The following is a 20,571-nucleotide window of genomic DNA, read 5'->3' on the forward strand; positions in this document are numbered from 1 at the left end:
TTTTAGTGGGTAAAAATCCCACGCTCTGGCGTGTCCAGACCAAAGTCTTTTGAAGATTTTCACTCCCTTAAAAAAAACGATTTTAATAAGGTTTACTAGCGGCAGAAAAGGGCTGGGAGAAGATTATGTTGTGGAAGATCAGATTAAGTTATGGGAGAGCGGATAAAGGTGCCCAGATTAATAAATAAAGTAGCTACTTTTTTCCATTCAATTTTGTATCTACTTTAATTGTGGACTTCTCTCTGCTTGGTAGACGATGTTTCACTCTCACTGTGGAGACTATTCCCGAACTAACAGCCTTGTAACGGATATGTAATTGAATTTGGAGCTACGTACAAATGATACCCTCGTGTACCCAAACCTACATGAGAAAATTAAAAAACTTATCCTACCTGACGGAGTCCACCTTCGGGCATCTGATTTGCTTCCATACGTGTATATCTTCCGGCGCCAATATTTTATAAGACATTTAATTATCAGCCAGTGAAAAAGTCAAACTTCGGCTTTTTAAAATATTTAAATGAAAATCTGGAAACGCTGTACGCAGGCATAAACATCAACTCGCTGAAGTAATAATAACAAATTGAACTAGCTAAAGAGAGAGTACATGCGCACAATAAAAGCGACTTTTTATAACAGAGAACTCCCTTCGGCTAGCTACTTAGACCGGATCAACAACAACCAGGGAGCCACTCAGTGAGTCTATATTTTAGTATCAATCGAACAAGTTTGAGCTTTATCTCAGTCTACCGTTCTGGCTGATACGGAATACATTGAACAGTACCTCCCTGAGAACCATTACGTGCAACGCAATTCAACGCAATGTCAGGTGAGAATTAAAGCCAATTACTAACTTCGTACGTACGCACTGAGGTTCCTAGTCCCGAGTTTCTTAACCAGTACTTAACGGGTTGTTGCAAATTATATCGAAGAGTCTGGATCAAGTAGTTTGACCTTCACTATTCATAGAAGCAGTTTCTCTTCAAAGCTCCATCACGACGACAAGATTGTGGTATCAATAAAAATTTCACGTATAAACATTGTAAGCTCGAAAATGTGGGGAAACATTTGGAGTCTAATGGCTCTTGCCACAATCTCCACTGTTTACTTCTTTATTTTGAAATTCCTTATCAGAGGCAATGTAATCAGAGGTTTCAAATATAATTATTCAGACATAATAAATCCAAACCCCAATGATAGGAAGATGAAAGACTTTAGTCGCTTATCTTTTCTACTAAGCTAATACCGTTTCCACGTTTATAAAAAATTGTTTTCTGACTAGGTATCAAGGAGAAAGCGGCAATCGGTGTTGGAGTCGGAATAGCAGTCTCAGCTCTGACGGGTGCTTATTACTGGTACCAAGCCAAAGTCCGAAATGCATACCCAAAAGCATGGCGTCGGGTCGGAACACTGTCCAATCTGGCCTACTCCCCAATCAAGTCATGTAAAGCGATTTATCTAAATGATGCCGACTGTAAGGCGATTGGAATCGAAAAAGGACAATGTCGTGATCACATGCTAATGCTAATCGACGGCTCGAACAAAGTGGTTACAGCGCGAGGCTACCCGCATATGCTCAAAATCAAACAGGTGCCAAACGATAAAGGAATTACTGTCTCCGCGCCAGGGATGGATCCTCTGGAAATCCAATATTCTGATATCGGCCAAGGAGATACAATTAAAGCTTCGATATTTGGAAGTGATGTGTTCGTTGTTGAGTGCGGAAGGAAGTATGACGATTGGTTTTCCAAATTCATTGATGAGAAAGAACGAGTGAAACTGGTCTTCTATCCATACCACACACCAACGAGAGTTGTGGAGAAAGCTTTGGCAAATGGGATATTTTTGAATGAGGACACTGTAAGTGGTTTCATATGATTCTGATGAGAAGCTAGGCCACATTGCAAAGCTCGAGGTTGTTAACGCTATCTCAAAGTTATTTCAAAGATTTATCTAAATCCTTCAATGTGGCCATTGCCACGCTATCATTCAAGTCTTCAGGAAAACGATTTTCGGATTGTAGTAAAGATACAAATATTTCAATAAATTATTTCCTTTTAGGGTGCCCTCCAAGATATCTCCAGTTATATGCTCATCAACGAGGCATCCGTAAACGATCTAAACAAAAGACTCAAACGTCCAATTAATCCTATGCAATTCCGGCCGAGCTTCCTGGTCAAAACTGATGGCCCAGCGTATGATGAAGATAACTGGAACTGGATAAAAATCGGAAATGATGCAGTTTTCAGAACCGTGGCTCCTTGTTACAGATGCATTTTGCCCAATATAAATATGGAAACAGCAGAACGTGATCCGGATGGCGATCCCCTTACTACCTTGAAAAGGTAGATAAAAATGATAAGAATGATAAGGAAAAGTTCTTCTGATGTTCAAAAATTTTCTGTTTCATTCCAGCTATCGTTGCAATCGTAGCTCAAAAAGTCCAGTGATGGGGTTGCAACTTGGTATCCGAACCCCTGGTTATGTGAAAGTGGGAGATGAAGTTTTTGTTGGTGCTTGAAATTTCATTCACCTTTTCATTTGGCTATTGTTACTCAATGATTTCTCGGTTATACGATTTGTGATTGCATTTTTATAAAAAGTATAAATGGAATATATATAGTACATATGTATGTATATAAATTGAAGCCTTAAATGATTTTCAACAACCTACCTCCAACTCCACGTGGTGATCGCTGTGAGTTCTTTCTTTATGAAAAACTGCAGACGGAGAAGGGTGAAGGCGAGTCTGCCGCGCCTAAAAACGGGGCAAAATGTACCAACTGGTCCTCCAGGTTGGAGGTTTGGTAGGGCTGACAACCCTACACGGAAAACCGATGTTACGAAGCCACAAAAGGAACCTCGGATAGGATGGATTTTACAACGACCAACCCGGGAACGACAAGGGATTAACAATTTGCGCATTTTCTCATGGAACGTGCGCTCCCCTGCCCCTGCTGCTGAACAGCTAGCCGATACCCTGTCCCAATATAAGGCTGATGTAACAGCGTTGCAAGAGATGCGATGGACAGGGACCGGTTTCCTGGAGAAGAGCCGTTATACCTGCCGCTATATATTATAGCGACTATCCAGTTCCATGTGCCCGGAGTGGGTTTGTCAGTCAGCCAAAAAATGAAACCTGCTGTTATCGGCTTTGACAAAAAAAAGCGAAAGGCTATGAACTCTGCGTTTGCGAGGCAAGTTTAGAAATATAAGCCTCATAAACGTTTACGCCCCTATAGAGGAGACTGCAGAGTCCGAGAAGGATACCTTGTACGAGGCAGTTGAGCGGACCCTCGAAGCCTGTCCCAAGTATGATATCAAAATCATACTTGGAGATTTCAACAGTCAAGTAGGGACGGAGCCCGTATTCAGGCGATACGTTGGCTCCCATAGCTTACATAGGGATACCAATGAAAACGGACTGCGCATTATTCAGTTAACTTTATCGCACGAAATTGTTGGAAGTACCTGGTTTGCGCGGAAAGCAGCCAACAAACATATGTGGGCCTCTCCAGACGGGACCACTTTCAACCAAATTGACCACGTGCTGATTGAACGCCGCCACCTCTCAGCCTTGACATTCTGACATTCAGAACATATAGGGGGCCAATATAGACTCGGACCATTATCTCGTTGGCATGGTGCTCCGAGCTCGAATTACGACACCACCTGCAATTCCCTCTGATAATCAGATGAGAGTGAATCCTGAAGCCATCCACAACACAGCCCTCCACGACTCCTGTAAGAGGGAAATGGATGTCGCAATAACCGCAGTCAACAGAGATCCAGAAGATGAAGCATCAACAAATGATCTTCACAACCACCTGAAGAACGTTACCATTGATATGGCCACAAAACTACTTGGCCCCAGCCGCAAAAAAAGTTGGAACGGTTGGCTTGACGATGAATGCAAGCTAGCTACGGAACGGAAGAATGCTGTATACCGAGTAGTGTTGCATTCTCAAAGAACGCGGACACGCGCAGAGACTTATCACGAACTCCGGCGAGCGGAGAAGAGACTTCACAGATGGAAAAAGGAAGCCTGGGACAACCAACAAGTCTGTGAACTCGAAAAGTACAGTGAGCAACCACACCAGGTGCGCAAGTTTTACCAACAAGTCAGCAGGTTGAAGCCTTATACACCTCGATGCTCATCCTGCCGAGACAAAGAGGGAAATCTGATTTCCGACAGAATGTGCATATTGGAGCGATAGGTAGAGTACTTTGATGAGCTACTGAACAACCAGAACATCGACGAGTTGGATGTCCCGCCAACGGAAGACGACGGACAAAAACTGACACCACCTAGTATAGAAGAAACAGTCCATGCAATTCATCGGCTTACAAATCATAAGTCGCCAGGAGCCGATGGAATTACAGCCGAATTGGTTAAATATGGAGGCGACCAGTTACACCAAGTGGTTCATCAACTTGTGCTCAAGGTATGAGACAGCGAATCAATGCCTGACGATTGGCAACGAGGCATTATCTGTCTCATACATAAAAAGGGAGATATCAGACAGTGCAGCAATTATAGAGGTATCACATTGCTGAGTACCATCTATAGGATATTCTCCTCTATCTTGCTAGACCGGATAGCCCCATATGCTCAGAACATCATTGGCCCATACCAAAGAGTCTTCAATCCAGGCAAATCAGCAACAGATCATATCTTCTCTCTGCGGCAAGCGATGGAAAAACTGAAATATGGACACCAGTTGCATCATCGCCTCATCGACTTTAAAGCCGCCTATGATAGCATAGCCAGGGTAAAACTATACACGGCCATGAGAGAATTCGGTATCCCGACGAAATTGATAAGACTGACTAGGCTGACCCTAATCAATGTGCGAGGTCAGATAAAAGCAGCAGCACTCTCAAGACCATTCGACATCAGCAACGGTCTACGACAAGGGGATGCCCTCGAGAAAGTGATCCGCGATGCTGAGACGTACAAACTGCCTTCATCCAGATCGAGCAGGCGGTGATTTGCGCGAGATCTTGGACTGCACATCAATGAAGGCAAGACAAAATATAACATATGGTGGCAACGTCAGTACCGAAAACCAACCAACCAACAACATCAAACCGCACTGGTCAAACCGGAAGAATAAAGATAGGAGAATACAAAATTTGAGACCGTTGATAATTTCTCCTACCTAAGGTCGAAAATCACAACCAATAACAGCTACAATAATGAAATCCGCTCACGGTTGTTGGCAGCCCACAGAGCCTATTTCGGCTTACAAAAACCGTTCCGCTCGAAACATCTCACCATAGGGTCAAAGCTCTTACTGTACAAGTCATTGATCTTGCCAGTCCTCATGTATTCCTCGGAGACTTGGGTTTTTAGCAAGAAGAATTGCGAACTCTTGGCCACGTTCGAGAGAAGAATCCTCCGAAGAATTTTTGGCCCCCTACATAAGGATGGACGGTTCCGTAGCCTACATAACGACGAAATCTATGAGCGATACCATGACCATCCGGTTGTGGATAAAATCCGGCTCAATAGGTTACGGTAAGCGGGTCACTTAATCCGGAAGAGGATGATCCCACCCGGAAAGTCTATAAGGGCAATATCTAGGTAGAAAAAGAAGACGAGGCGGACCCTGCCTGAGATGGAGCGATGGCGCAGGTCAGCGCGCCAGCAGGCTTTTAGGAATATCGAATTGGTGAACCTGGGCGCAAAACTGGGATGTCTGGAATTCCTTATTAAGGCAGGCCTAGACCGGATATCGGTTGTTGCGCAATTGATGATAATGATGATGATGACAAATGACGACGCAGAATGTCACGTATTGCATCGGGGAGAAAGTTTAAATCCAAAGCAGAAGTTGAATTCTATCATCAAGACCTTTTCTTCTGGGCATTAGATACGTCTTTGATGTTAGAAGAATTCAGATGAGACAGAATTTAAGTAGTAAGCAGAATCAGACTAAAGATAAATATCAATTAACGAAAACTGTTAAATATAACGGGTCAGCATACTCTTCCTATTTGCATTAATGGCTAAATTTCAAAGGGCGTCCAACAATTTGTATATCTACGTAGCATAATTTCTGCAAACAGTGTGCACAAAACCCTGGTACTATTTTTTGTTGCGACTGACAATAGCATATCTTCAATACTTCAATAAGGCTGCCGCAGGCCAGACAAGATGGGGTGGAAGAGAGGGTTTCCCCGGGTTCTGAGTTTTGCATAGTAAAAAGGCTTACTATACATGGTCCCATAGGAAATTAAGGAAGCATGCTGTGCCGAGGCCACTAGATTTGGAACTCGACAGAGTCTCTCTGAAGTAGTGTTAAGAAGATGCCATCTATTTCAGGTGATTTCAGTGGTTTAAAAGTACCCACTGCCCACCTTACCCTAGCTTCCGAGCAAACTTCTTTTGCTACTTTCCAGTTCTCCTTTTTTCTCCATTTATTCTTTGTCGGGATGTCAAGCAGAATATTGTCGCCTTCCGCCGTGGGGTAGGACCCCGCTAAATGACTTCTGGGCAGCAGATGTAGCTTGTACTCCTCATTCTTAACAAATGTCCCATCTTCCTTCTTGAGACATACAGAAGATATTGCCTTGTCTTTGGCTATTAGCTTTGTATCGCCTGGATTCTTCTGTGGTCTGTTCTATCCCTTAGCAGAATTCCCTGCAGCTGTTTCGTATTGCTTCCCTGATGGTGTTACTGTACGCAACCAGTGCATTTCTGTGCTTTGGCCCGTCTCCGGTTTATTTTGTCCAGTTGAAGAGTTGTTGCACCTATGTATTAATTCTGGTTTGGCGTCCCCTCTACCAAGGTACACCCTTGATAACTTAACTATCTTAGCTGCTGTTGAAGTCTTCCACGACTGTTTTCAGTTCCAGTTCGCTCCTGATTTTACTGCGTCTTTGTAGGTGAGCCATATCCCAGTCCCCATCCGTTCTCCTTGGATTCCTTATTATTCTTTTTATTTCGAAGTTGCCCTCAATGTCGAATCTAATTATTCTGTGATCCGACATAGAGGGCTCATCCGGCATCCTCCAATTCCTGATCAGCCCGTTCGTTAGAGTATTTCCTATAGTTATGTCTAGTACCTTTTATATAGTGCTAGGAGTAGGAGGAGTGTAGGAGTATTCTCTATGATATATATTTCCAGCTTATTGGTAGGTATAAATTCAACAAGGTAGTAACCTCTTGAATTAATGTCGCTGTTCCTCCAGATTTCGTGATGGGCGTTGGTATCACAGCTGAAGGAAAGTGGAAGTACCCTCCTCTCACAGTACTTCACCAGTCTAGCGACTAGTTCCGATGGAATCCGGATGTTGTCTCCTGGCAACTAGCCTGCTTCCAGTGAGACTTCGACAGCCACAAGATCTCCAGTCAGGAACTCTGAAAGACTTATGTATTTTAAGTTACATTTAAGAATGATGCAAGCTCTTGATTTTCCACAAGATGAGTCGCAAATCACCTGCATGGTTCCTCCTTGCAGACCCGGTCCCCGGTGCATCCAGGGTTCTTGAGTCAGCACTATTCCAATGTTATCTTTGGTACTTGCCCTTGCCATTACTGCAGATGGAGCTGTCTCATGGTGGAAGTTTACCTAAGCTACCTTAGTGCTGGCCATTAGCACCGTTAGTGTTTGAAACTCTTCTCCACTGTTGGAGTATCACACTCCTGCTCTGACATGGCCTTTCCTTCGAGACCTTGGTAGGTTTTTCACCCGAAGTCGCCTCCGAAGTGACTTTCTCCGCCTTTTTCCTGTGGACGTGCACATGAATGTTGACAAATCTATAGTTGATATGGCAACTCTGATGTTTGATTGCCTCCAGGGATCGGTTATCCACCCCGATCGTGAGTAGTTGCGTATGGAGATCCTCATTCTGAGTAATTAGAGTAGCCATAAGATCTTCTGTCTATAGCGCTGCGGCCTTAGAAAGAAAGACTGTCACCATTTGTGGTGCTGATATATCATCCCCAGCACATGTCGACAATTCTGCACCTTTCCAGTCTAGCAATTTAGGAACTATAGTTCTAGGCCACTCAGCAGTGTCCTCCGTGGCACAGTCACCCGCATATGACCTGGTCGAAAACGTACCCCAGTGGACACAAACTTCGCACTCCATCCATTACACATCTTCCTGTTGGCAAGTTTTTCGATAGTTTCCTGCTCCTCACGAGTGAGTGTTTGTTCCGGAAACGTTTTCAGAAGTATGACCATTCGGATGTCCTTCACCGCACTTACATGGCTAATAGCGGGCTACCTGTCCCCTGCCTTCATCCCTGACCTGCCCGAGATTTCGCCCCTCTTGGTTTCAGTTTTGGGTTTTTTAAAAGCATTCCCCTCATGTGGGCTAATCTTGGCTGCTCCCCACTTTCTAAACTCCGATAATGATGGCTTAGGTTTTTCCTAAGCCTTCTTAAATGCCATTCCTGGGTTCAAGCGTTCCTTCAGATAACGCAGTTCCCATTTAGAACTTGCGCCACTGAGGTCTGTCTCCTTCCTGACGTCTGATATACTGATCTCTTCGCATGTCCCTGATTTTTTGGCAGTGGCCTTGTTGGTTGTTGTCTTTGCAGCAGGCCAATGTTGACCTTGATGCTCCCAATTCTCCCTTTTTGGGTGTAATCACCTGGTTTCCAGTGTTTCGGAGATGTGCCTCCGTCTGGTAGACCAGTTGTGTGCGGTACGGGATCCCGCTTGTTCGTTGTTGTTTGTCTTCTTGACTTGTCTACTCATTTCATTCCCACGAGTATGAGGTTGGGAGGCGCTCCATCCTATAGCCCCCGGTAGCACGGTAATGTTAAAGTTGCTCCCCGAGGCGACCAGATACATATGAGCGCGGTTCGGTTCGAATACAGTCACTGACTGAAACGGTGTTTGAAAACTACCCAATGGGCACGGTCGGCATGACACCCTGTACTAGGAAAGGTGTTTTTCAACTTGCCAGTATAAATCCGTAGCGTTTTGCTAATATAATTTATGATGCTATGAAATTAGCAATCGATACAATCAGGCTTGAAACAGAATCGAATCCGAATATTCATTAAATTTTTCAACTGAACATAAAATAATTTCATTATTAAACCTTTAATTTAATTGAATAGAATAATTATTTGCTGTCTTGCTTTCATATTATTCGTACCAACACAATTTATTGTTGGTAAAGAGGAATATTTACTTAAATGATGTGGACTCCACGAATAAACTTTCCAGATTCTCTGAAACTATTGCGATTAATTTCGTCTTCCTATAAAAGAAAATATTTCTTGGAAATGATCAACAGTGCGTTCTCCCAAGTCCATTTTAGTAAGTATTAATGATAATAAATCGATTCGCTGAATAGAATCTTATAACGAATTTGATTTACCAACGAACACGAACAACTTTCGAAACCTGCACCAACTTCACTTATGTTTGCATTACATTTCTAATCCCCAGCACCAGAGTGCGCCTCCTCCGAATTGCACAGTAACAACTGTCAAAGTGCAAAGAAAAAGTTGTGACAATACCATCGAAGGCAACGTTTATTGTTTACGCAATTCGATCCACAAAACAGGGACAAGGTGGCGGCTGGTATTTTTCTCGAAAAGTTCGTAAATATGTGAATCTCAGTGCGACCTGCCAAGGACGTATAATTGACTTTTGGGGAAGCAATCGACCGCGAAACAGCATCGTCACTGCGGCGGATTCATGCTTGGACCGTTCGCTTTGTCAGCGTCATCACAATAATCTTCGTTTCGTTGTTCTGCGTCGTCATTCTAGCTTCTATTAGACCCGTTTTTCCAGCGGCGGCCACTCTTCTATCGTTTGATCTAGTTCTGTGCAAAGATTGCGGTGTATTTGTTGCCAACAGTCCATCCGGGGACTCCACAGAAGGTGACTAATGTCTCCATTTTATCTAGTGATAAACAAAGACGACGTCTCAGTCGCATTTTGCTTCTTCTGCCCCCGCCGCTAAATATTCTTCTATTTTATCATTCCGGTGCAGTCAGTGATCTAGACACGTTGCAGTCTCGTCCAGACAATAAAGATGCCGATCCTGTACAGCGTGATATCGCGCGGCACCACTATCCTCGCGAAATTCGCCGAATGTGTGGGTAATTTCGCTGAGGTCACCGAACAAATAATCCGCAAAATATCGTCGGACAACCATAAATTAACGTACTCGCACGGGAATTACTTGATACATTATATTAGCGAAAATCGGATAATCTACATGTGCATTACGGACGATGTAAGGCTGTGAATTTGGGTGAACTTGTCCCCAAGGGTTTTGAGCGTTTGTTTTTGTTTTGCAGGAGTTCGAGCGCGCCCGGGCATTCCTGTTCTTATCTGATATTAAACAGCGTTTCATCGCCACGTACGGCCTACAAGTTGCGACGGCGATTGCTTATGCGATGAACACAGAGTTCTCGTCGGTGCTAGCAACGCAAATGACATATTTCAGCCAATCGAATGAAGTCGATGCAATTTCCAGAGTGCATGGGCAAATTGACGAGTTGAAGCATATTATGGTGAAAAATATAGGTAAGTGGGAGTGGAATTTAGTTTGATAGTCTCAGGTGATTCGGGTGAAATTTTGGTTACGTCTCGAATGTGCAGGAGTCGATTGGAATCAATGCATCAGAACAAAATTTTTAAACTTGACTAGCATAAGTCTAGTCATCTTGAAGACATTCGTTCCTCAATAAAATCTTGTAATCTCTCCAGGGTATTGATCGTAATGTAGGAAGAGGTGACCCAGTATAGTGGACCGTCGAAGGCCAAGACAGTTTCTAATCACCAATAAAAGTTCTACTACTTGGGCAAGTTTGTCAACTTTTCCGTCAGTAAAGCATAATTCGGTTCAAATCTCGTATATCACCCACACATTCCGAGACCCGTCATACCTGTTTGGCGGTTTTCGGACCCGGAAAATCTGAGATGGCACGTACCTTGTCGGGGTCAATACAAATCGTTACATTACCGACGATGTGACCCAAGTATCGGTGACTAGTTTTCATCATTATAAATTTGTTGTTCCAAATCTTCAATCTCAAGCCAGCGCAGCTTATACAAAGAGCAGCGGTTAAAAGCTACAAGTGTTGGTTGGAGGTCTCTAAAATCTCTAAAAGCAAATCATTGATATGAGAATATTTGATGTCGCAAATGAGCAGTTGATATTTGGTTTGATAGGTTTTGCGGAGCCTTAGAACACTGAAGACGGTTTTGTCCTTCGACACCTCATCCAGTAGAATTTGCCAGAACGCATCCTTCCGGTCTAGGCTGATGGGAAATCTAGTCTTCGGAAGGCGATTGAAACTCCAATTGGTAAGAGGTAGAAAAGCACTGGATTTCACATCAAAGTTTACTCCTTATTCGCTGCCAATAGTGCAGAGAACTTAGTTTTACCGCCAAGAAAACCTCTTCCTTTGGCTGTTTGATATTGTTGCAGTCTAACGTCGGTTTCTTTGAAACGATAGGTAGTGATGAGTTGGTGTTTGTCAAAGTTGAAAAGTCAGACTGCCTCATTACGAGGATCGGCCTATCATATGAGGTAGTCATGATCTGGGAGACAACTGGGCTCTCCGATCCACGTTCCCTAGCGATCGTATCCTTTACACGCTCCACCAAACAGTCCTGCCAATGATGTCACGCTTCTTCACAGTTTCAGCAATTACTTGGATGTATCCATCACAAGTTATCACTTCCACCTTGGCCTTCATAGTGAGAAATATCTCGATTGACCATAATTGGTAAGGTACACGGACTGGGCGTTTCCGTGGTGTTCCGAGCGAATAGACAATCCTGTTGATTTTCAAATTTTTTAATCTATTCTTGTAGCTCTCGGACCGAATAGATGGTAAATAAGGTCACATGATTCCGGGTCCAAACTATGACGGTGGCTGCTGTAATGTGAACATGAGTTTGTAAATGCCGAGCCACTCCCAGACATGAAAGTCCGATAACCGATTGTGGGATTGATCCACTCTCGCGTTCCACAGGCTCAGTCTACTAATTTCCGCAGTGCACTGACGATACTCCTAGAATCAAACAGCAGCGTCTCCACTGAAAAGCATATAAACATGCTCTATCATCAACGGCGCAAAAGCCGGTATCCGGTCTAGGCCTGCCTTAATCAGGAACGCCAGACATTCCGATTTTGCACCGAGGTCCACCAATTCGATATCCCTATAAGATACCGGGCGTCCTGGCCTAAGCCATTGCTCCATCTGAGGCAGGGTCTGCCACATCTTCTTTTTCTAAAGTAGATATTGCTCTTATAGACTTTTCAGGCTGAATCATTCTCATCCATACGGATTAAATGACCGACCCACCGTAACCTATTTAGCCGGATTTTATCCACAATCGGACGGTCATGGTATCGCTCATAAAGTTCGCCGTTATGTAGACTACAGAATCGAGGATTCTTCTCTCGAACGCGGCCAAAAGTTCACAATTTTTCTTGTTAAGAACCCAATTCTCCGAATAATATATAAGGACAAAGACAAGATCATTGTCTTGTGCAGTAAGAGCTTTGACTCTATGGTGAGACTTTTCGAGCGGAACAGTTTTTGTAAGCTGAAATAGGCTCTGTTAGCTGTCAACAACCGTGCGCGGATTTTATCGTCGTAGCTTTTATTGGTTGTGATTGTCGACCGATCTCAAACTTATAGTCTTCTATCTTCATTCTTCCCGTTTGAACAGTGCGGTTTGATGTTGTTGGTTGGTTGGTTTTTGGTGCTGACGTTGCCATCATATATTTTGTCTTGCCTTCATTGATGAGCAGCCTAAGATCTCGCGCCGCCTGCTCGATCTGGATGAAGGCATGTATGTCTTGGGTCGTTCTTTCTATAATGTCGATATCGTCAGCATAAGCCAGTAGTTGGGTGGACTTATGGGGCTATCCGACCTACCAAGATAGCGGAGAATATCTTATAGATGGTACTCAGCAACGTGATACCTCTATAATGTTTAATGTTAATTTTTATGTATGGGACAGATAATACCAGTCGTCAGGCATTGATTCGCTGACTTTCACCTTGAGTACAAATTGATGAACCACTTGGTGTAATTGGTCGCCTCCATATGTAACCAATTCGGCTGTAATTCCATCGGCTCCTGGCGACTTATTATTATTTAGCCAATGAATTGCACGGACAGTTTCTTCTATACTTGGTGGTGGCAGTATTTGTCCGTTGTCTTCAGTTGGCGGTAGCTCCAACTCGCCGATGTTCTGGTTGTTCAGTAGTTCATCAAAATATTCAACCCATCGCTTCAATACGCCCATTCTATCGGAAATCAGATTTCCCCCTTTGTATCAACAGGATTAGAATCGAAGTGTGTAAGACTTCATTGTGCTGACTTATTGGTAAAACTTCCGCGCTTAGTGCGGTTGCTCCCTACACTTTTCGAGACCTGTAGGTTCTCCCAGGCTTCCTTTTTCCGTCTGTGAAGTCGCTTCTTCGCTGGCCGGAGTTAAGAATCGAACATTACTCTGTATGCAGCATTCCTCCGTTCCGCTGCAAGTTTACATTCCTCGTCAAATCAGCCGTTCCGACTCTTTTTGTGGCTGGGGCTAAGTATGTTTGTGGCCGTATCAATGATAACGTTCTTCCGGTGATTGTGAAGATCATTTGTTGATGCTTCTTCTCGAGGATCTCTGTTGACTGCGGTGCGGGAGCACCATGCCAATGAGATAATGACCCGAGTCTATATTGCCCAATCTATGTTCTGACATTCGATTAGCACGTGGTCAATTCGGTTGAAAGTGGTCCCGTCTGGAGAGACCCAAGTTTGTTTGTGGGCCGCTTTCCGCGCAAACCAGGTACTTCCAACAACCATTTCGTATGACACTGCTAACTGAATAATCCGCATTCCGTTACCATTTGTATTTTGATGTAAGCTATGGGAGCCAACGTATCGCCTGAATACGGGCTCTGTCCCTACGTGACTGTTAAAATCCCCAAGTATGATTTTGATATCATATTTGGGACAAGCTTCGAGGGTTCGTTCTACTGCCTCGTAAAGGTATCATTCTCCGACTCTGCAGTCTCCTCTGTAGTAGTGTGAACGTTAATGAGATTTATATTTCTAAATTGGACTCGCAAGAACAGAGTGCATAGTCGTTCGCTTATGTTTTCAAAGCCGAGCAAGTTTCATTTATTGACTGGCTGAGAAACCTACTCCGAATACATGTTTTACTGGATGGCCACTATAAATTATTGTGTAGCGGCTCTTCTCCAAGAAGCAGTCCCTGTCCCACGCATCTTCTGCAGCGCTATTAAGACCTCCCTATATTAGAACATGGTATCGGCTAGCTGCGTGGCAGTCCATCTCTGTACAGGATCTGGATCAGCACCAAAAATCTGACAATTGATGGGTCCGTAGGCGGGGGTACTCATGTAAGGAGTATTTTCCGCTTCGTCGTTACAAGATGGCTGCATATCATCTTGTAGAATTCAGAACATATGCCTAGCTAGTGGATTATAGCCAGCCATAATGCCAAAAATATTCCTGCAAGTCTTCCTGCTTTTCGACAGGATAAATTTTGCAGTGTGTTTATTTATTTCTGACAGGAAAAAATTGTTATGGCCAGCCGACCTGGCTTGTAAACGGGACAAACGCTAAAGAAAAAGAAGAGGAAGATATTGGTATGCTTACAAGCATTTATGCTCTGCCCCAGTTTATGACAGCACATTAGGCAATGTTACTGACACTCCAATTGCTAGTTTCGGTCCCAGCAAGGGAGAAATTGAACTGTCTTTTTCTAAGACATCCGAGATTTAATTTCCCTCACACAGACATTCCTGGACGATTTTTGAGGTGATCCAAGGACTATTAAACGCTCTCAGTGCAGCTTGACTATCGCTGCTAACTACGAAGCGGCTGTCCTTCAATCGCTTAAGCTACTGCCCTTAGGATCGCAAACATCTCAACCTGAAAGACCATTCCATATTGGATTCCATAAAAGCACCGTATTTAGCCGAAATTTAAACACCTGCTCCAGAGCCCTGTTCAGTCATCGTGCGTCTCAGTTTTCTCTACTTTTGGCGATAGTTATATATTTTTTACCAAACAGATGGATGGGGATCCGAGAATCTGAAAGTATTACAAAAACTGGGTTCAGTTTTTCCTGCTCTGTGCCCCTCATCTCAATTTGTCCCTGAACTGCTTGCATTACAGTGACCTGAATATACATATCCCATGGGTACAAGTTGAGTAATGCAACGAAAGGTGCGCCGGGTGTCGTGCTCATCGCACCGGTAATACCCAGACATACAGTTCTTAGCAGATAGGCTAGCTTATAGTCAAAACTCTTGTGTTTCATCTTAACCCATCATGATACGGATATTAAATCGAACATCGGCCTAATGATAGCAGCATATATCTCCTAAATATTTCACTTCTTCCGGATGGCTCAAGTGGTTAGGACGCTGGCTTATCGTAGCGAAAGGTTGCGGTTTACTGGTGGCAGAGGGATTTGTTGTCGTGACTGACATGTCGGATACAAGTCAATTCAGATATGAATGAGTACCTGAGCAAATCAGGGTAATAATTTCGGACGAGCGCAATGCTGACTACATTACCTCCTACAGTGTACTGTAGTGTCCCGCTGTGGTCTTGCATGAAGTGCCCTAACAAACTTCAAGGGCCTGCACCATTTCAGCGAGAACGATGTTAAGCTGATCTGGTTGGTTTGAATAGTTATTTTTGTTTGGAATTGAGGGGCTCTGAGTTCTCCATTCACTTGATGGCGACTCGGAGCAACAGAAGAAAAACTTTCTTTCACTCTTTTGGTCCATTGACATCTCTTTTTGGGCTAACACGAAGGTTAAAAAAACATAGACACGACTACGGTTTCGTCCAGCGCATGGGAGACTCATCAAGTGCTGCCTCACCTCTGTCCTGGGAGCAGCGCGACCAAAGTGGAACCTTCTAGGAAAAGATGTGAGTAGCCCAGGAAAAGACATGCTAGAAAAATATTTTTTAGAAATCACTCTCGATGCCCTAAAGCATAAACACTTTCATGTTGAAAGGTTTGCAAAAACCGCCAATTCTCTCCCTCTCACTTCAATTGCTTGTTCTCCCAAGAGAGTCTGCACTAACTCAAAATTCAGTCCGGTTTTCTAACCTTTCAAAATAACTTATAAACATTGTTTAGTGAGCCTCCCAAAACATACTAGTCAACATCCTTTCAAGTGTTTTTTGCCCGTTCGGTCGCCTTGTGCGGCTTTGCCGTGGTTGTAACCATTGCCCAGGCTGTTCGCTGGACTATAGTACTTAGTGATGTGTCCATATCTCGTCCATTGTAACCTACCATCCCACTAATTCTCTAAGATTACGCTAACACTGGTCTAATCAGGGCTTTGGATCATCCGCACGTCTTTGCTTTTGATAGCAATCAAAAGAGAGAACCTTTATCAGAAAGAGCAAATTTTCATGTAAGATGATTGTTCTGTTGGTGTGGTGATTTAATTACCTATCTCACGCGGTTTCACTTTTGGGACATCGACCGTCCAGAAAGTTTCCACGTCTAAAGTTATTAAACCACTTACAAATCATTGTTTTCGAGGGGCAGACCCGCCCAAACATTTTTCAAGCCATTTTTTTGGTTTGAATTGCATTTTTTCCCACTAAAAAATAATGTTTAATGAACACATGAAACTCCTTATTGTACATGTTTCCCATATTAATGAAGCCAGTGTAACTTTAGAACCAATCAACACTATGTTGCCAAATGTTACAAGAAAAACTTCGAAGGTTGGCACTATTGGAATACCATATGGAACTTTTTTCGCACTGATATTCCTATGTCAGCCCGCGGGCTTATTACACCATGTATTATTTGTTGGGATATTTCTCTCTTGCAGACTGCTCGCAGATAGCTCCTGCACTACTAGTACTATCTCTCTCGTCGTTTGGGGCCGTGATTGTCCAAAGCCAGTCAAATCACTTCCTCGATGCAATGATCAAACAAAATTGATGAAGGCTTTGCTGAAGGAAATCGTCATAAATAAGGAAAAAATCAGTACTTTGCACTAATTTGTCTTATATTTGTTTTCCGGTACAATAGACTCGCTTCTCGCAAAAACAGGTCGATTGCGTCAATTGCTGAGAACGCGAAAGCGCTGATCTTTGAAGGGATCACATTTTACCAATTTTCCAATCTCTGGGACTACTATCGTATTATTCAAACTATAATCAATCTCAGATAATCTTCTAACTCCAGCTCAGATATACTTTTGAAGTACCTGAAAGCTTGATATCGATCATTACACCTTAGTATTAGTCCAGATCTCTTTCTACGGTTCATGACTCCGGCCCAGACAGCACTGATCTCGCTGTAAAAAACGCTCAAGCTTCCTCTACATTATCTGATTGTTTTAAAATGATCAACGCACCACCCATAAAATGAAAAATAGAGGAGGATGTTTGTCAATTATTAAAGCACACAATTTAGGAATTAACTTCTTCGAAATATGTCATCCAATTAAAAACCAACATTCATTTAGGTAAAGAGCAAAATTTCCAATTCAAGTTAAGAAGTTACGATGACTGCAAAATTTTCTCCATGCTATACTCGCCAAGTTACTTTTGAATGGGAATAGCACTTGGAAAGTGACCGTCACTGTTACTTGGAAGCTCAACATTTGTGTCGTGTCGTCGGTGCAACACAGCCTGATATAATTCAACCCTTTGATTGGAAGGAGGATGTGGCTTTAGGTAGGTTAGTCATTAAGAAAGTGCGGCTACTCCATTAGAGGCCATGCCATGCAGTGGAATCCACTCTCGCCGGATGGCTGAAGAAAAGGTTGCTTCAAAGACGTGTGGCACAGAATAGTAGAGAAAGAGTGTGAGCTTCTCGGGGAGTCCTGGAGGGAAATAAAACACATTTCAACTAAACGATAACGATGTTGCAAATCACGTACTTTAAATAAAAAATGTATGGAAACCCTTATAACAAGCATAGCTAACATTGCATAGTAACAGTAGCTCTTAAATTCCTCTCATGGCGGATGGTTTCAATCGTCGTCAATCGTCAATCTTATCTAACTGTTAATCTTATTTACTTATAGACAGTATCAAAGACCGAGGTGAACGTTTGGAATTGCTTGTGAACAAGACTGAAAATCTACGAAATTGCGTAAGTCAGCATTCGATAGTTCTAAGGAAGCGATTGGATAGCTCAATTAATTTCTGTTTTTCAGAGTGTATCATTCCGTAAACAATCTCGAAACTTGGCGCGACAGATGTTCTGGAAAAATGTCCGAATGTACGTTGTTGTTGGACTTATAATAATTTTTGTAATTTATGTGATCATCAGTATGGCCTGTGGTGGGCTGGCATGGCAATCGTGTATTAAAAAGTAAGACTTAACGTGAAGTAGCCCCTTTGAAAGATGATTCTTTTTTATTCCTATCACACTTCAATGTTCAATGTTAATTCGTTTACCATGTTCTCGATTTCGTGCTGGATGTAGGGCACCGTTTATATGTATTCATTTCTCATTATTATATTATCTAATTATTTTTGTTTGAAAATAATTTTAAGATGTCATTATTGATAGAAAACTGTACATGCATAGGATATTTAAAAGAGTATATGTGAATATATAATTTTTTCATAAATTTTTAACAACAAGGTTGAAACATAATTGCTGAATATATTAGTAAACTACGATATATTTTTTGAAGCTAATCAAGGAATTTACGACTCCATATATGGTTTAAAGTCGGATCAGTTGATAGATGAATTGTGATTAAAAGAAGACATATTAAACCACAATAAATAATTTTAAAACAAATTTCTAATATTTGTTTTTGTCTTGTTGAATTTACGATTTTCTAAAATGCCTGACTCTATCTTTGTTGCCCAACAAACTCCCAAAAGGTAGGGGAGTAAGGCATCAGAGACCACTCCGATGAGCCCAATTGTTGTGTGCTGCGCCGTTTTGATGCCACAAACTCGCAAGGCCGTCACTGCTATGGAAAGGGCAAAGGCGCGAAATCCAGCCTACTTAGATTGTCAAAGACAACCCATGCGTTTATGAAAATAGCATATCCTCCACTCTATAATCAGCCATCTCTTTGACGTCCCCAACGAATTGTTTACCCAGAGTCCGCGGTGTGGCTTTGGCTAGGACTGGACAATCGTAAACGAAGTGCCTGGGGTCTCTCCTCCTCTCCACAACTTCGGCAATACCAATTGTAGGCTATGTCGAATTCGTAATTGCTGCGCATTTGCTGGTGTCTGCCCCAAAAACTCTCGCGATTGAGTCTTGTCACAGGATGGCCAAATCCTTCTCGACTTAATGCAATTGATGCGCATTCGTCATCTAAAGTCAGCGATTTTTAATTCTACCTCTCTATCTTTGTATAACCGGGAATCTAGGGGTGACTTTAAGCACGCCGCTTAGTCTTTTCAGTCCCTGCATCGCCGCCTAACTGTCAGTCGGAATGACTATGTTATACTTGAGGCTCGGATCACGCCCTAACCATTGATAGATCTCCGGTTCGTCAATACCCCCGCGTGTAACTCGACTACACTGTGCATATCCTAGAAAACTCCCACAACCACTCCGCACACCCATCTTTGGTCCGTTCGCTACCCCGTGTTGCAATGATTCCACGGGACCAAATGACGACACCCCCAGTTCCGTAAGTTCGTCGATATGCTTTCATTTTCCCAATTGAGTTCCCTAGATTTTATGGAAACGATTTAGAGTTTGGCTCACAGCTTGGTTTCCTCTAGAGGCAGCAGCTCTTTTATTATCAAATATGTATATGAAGTAAAATATGGTATTTTACGTTATCCATACCTTCAAGGGAACATTGCAGTCATAGTAGGTGATCGCAGCGAAAACGAAAGAAATTTGTGCATTTCTTCAGATTCCACCGTCTCGGCATTGGCGGCACATTGAGCACAGATCCCATTACAAAGTCTATGGCTTTCAACTGACAGTGAGAAAATTATGTTGCTGATCGATCGACAGATGTCTTGATTAGTTCGCCTGGAAATATTGATGAGCATTGAATTTGTTTTTTCTTTCAAGCACTACTTTTCGTTACGGGGAATCAGAAAACCTTGCTGACTGTGGAAAAGGAACGATGAGCATAAGGGATTGAAGATTTGCATGTCACTTCGGGGAATGATTGCAGGGGCTCACAAATCTGTCATCATCTGTCCAAGTATAAGTGAATTCATCTCTGCGATCCACGCGCTGAAACCGAGTAAAGCCAGGGAAGGCAGGAATTGTTTGTCGTAAAATCCCCACTCTTTGCTGAGCTGAACTTCATATTCCAGAATTCTTTCCGGTAACTCACAGCTACCAATAAAACAGGGGCACCTTCGTAAGTTAGGCCTTGAGATGTTGAGAAGAAGAGAGTATACTAAACAGGGCGTCTCACAATAAATAGAGGCACTCGAAGCATCGGATAGAATCCTCTTTCCCTCGATCACGGCTCGGTTTTTCACATATCCAATTCAATGCAGCGTGGTTGAGTCGCTTTTTTACTGTATACTTACTTATTTAGGAATTTCAGATTCTGATGGGATCCCAATGCATAATATATAAGACACACGAAGTTTTGCCCATGCCGTGAAGGGGACT

The 20,571-nt window shown here is 42.9% G+C and overlaps 2 protein-coding genes across 2 annotated transcripts; both read left to right on the forward strand.

Annotated features, from left to right (window-relative positions):
* Positions 1-659: 659 nt before the first annotated feature.
* LOC119657989 (mitochondrial amidoxime-reducing component 1-like) lies at positions 660-2,643 on the forward strand. Its single transcript, XM_038065206.1, has 4 exons — positions 660-829; positions 1,283-1,860; positions 2,062-2,345; positions 2,416-2,643. Exons 1-4 carry the CDS (start codon positions 823-825, stop codon positions 2,519-2,521), a joined length of 975 nt encoding a protein of 324 aa, XP_037921134.1. The 5' UTR covers positions 660-822; the 3' UTR covers positions 2,522-2,643.
* A 6,793-nt stretch (positions 2,644-9,436) lies between these two features.
* LOC119656573 (vesicle-associated membrane protein 7) lies at positions 9,437-18,765 on the forward strand. The gene is made up of 5 exons (XM_038062960.1): positions 9,437-9,854; positions 9,967-10,212; positions 10,277-10,505; positions 18,038-18,105; positions 18,170-18,765. Exons 2-5 carry the CDS (start codon positions 10,009-10,011, stop codon positions 18,329-18,331), a joined length of 663 nt encoding a protein of 220 aa, XP_037918888.1. The 5' UTR covers positions 9,437-9,854; positions 9,967-10,008; the 3' UTR covers positions 18,332-18,765.
* The last annotated feature ends 1,806 nt before the right edge of the window (positions 18,766-20,571 follow it).

Source organism: Hermetia illucens, chromosome 5, assembly GCF_905115235.1.
Source record: "Hermetia illucens chromosome 5, iHerIll2.2.curated.20191125, whole genome shotgun sequence".
Taxonomy (NCBI): Eukaryota; Metazoa; Arthropoda; class Insecta; order Diptera; family Stratiomyidae; genus Hermetia; species Hermetia illucens.

What these genes read in the sequence shown, in the direction of transcription:
- LOC119657989 (XM_038065206.1), top strand. An exon ending in TATTTTTGAATGAGGACACT is followed by an intron (nt 1,861 to 2,061) that starts GTAAGTGGTTTC and finishes ATTTCCTTTTAG; the next exon opens with GGTGCCCTCCAAGATATCTC. An exon ending in CCCCTTACTACCTTGAAAAG is followed by an intron (nt 2,346 to 2,415) that starts GTAGATAAAAAT and finishes GTTTCATTCCAG; the next exon opens with CTATCGTTGCAATCGTAGCT.
- LOC119656573 (XM_038062960.1), top strand. Translation starts at nt 10,009, where the DNA reads ATGCCGATCCTGTACAGCGTGATATCGCGCGGCACCACTATCCTCGCG. An exon ending in TATTATGGTGAAAAATATAG is followed by an intron (nt 10,506 to 18,037) that starts GTAAGTGGGAGT and finishes ATTTACTTATAG; the next exon opens with ACAGTATCAAAGACCGAGGT. An exon ending in CTGAAAATCTACGAAATTGC is followed by an intron (nt 18,106 to 18,169) that starts GTAAGTCAGCAT and finishes TCTGTTTTTCAG; the next exon opens with AGTGTATCATTCCGTAAACA.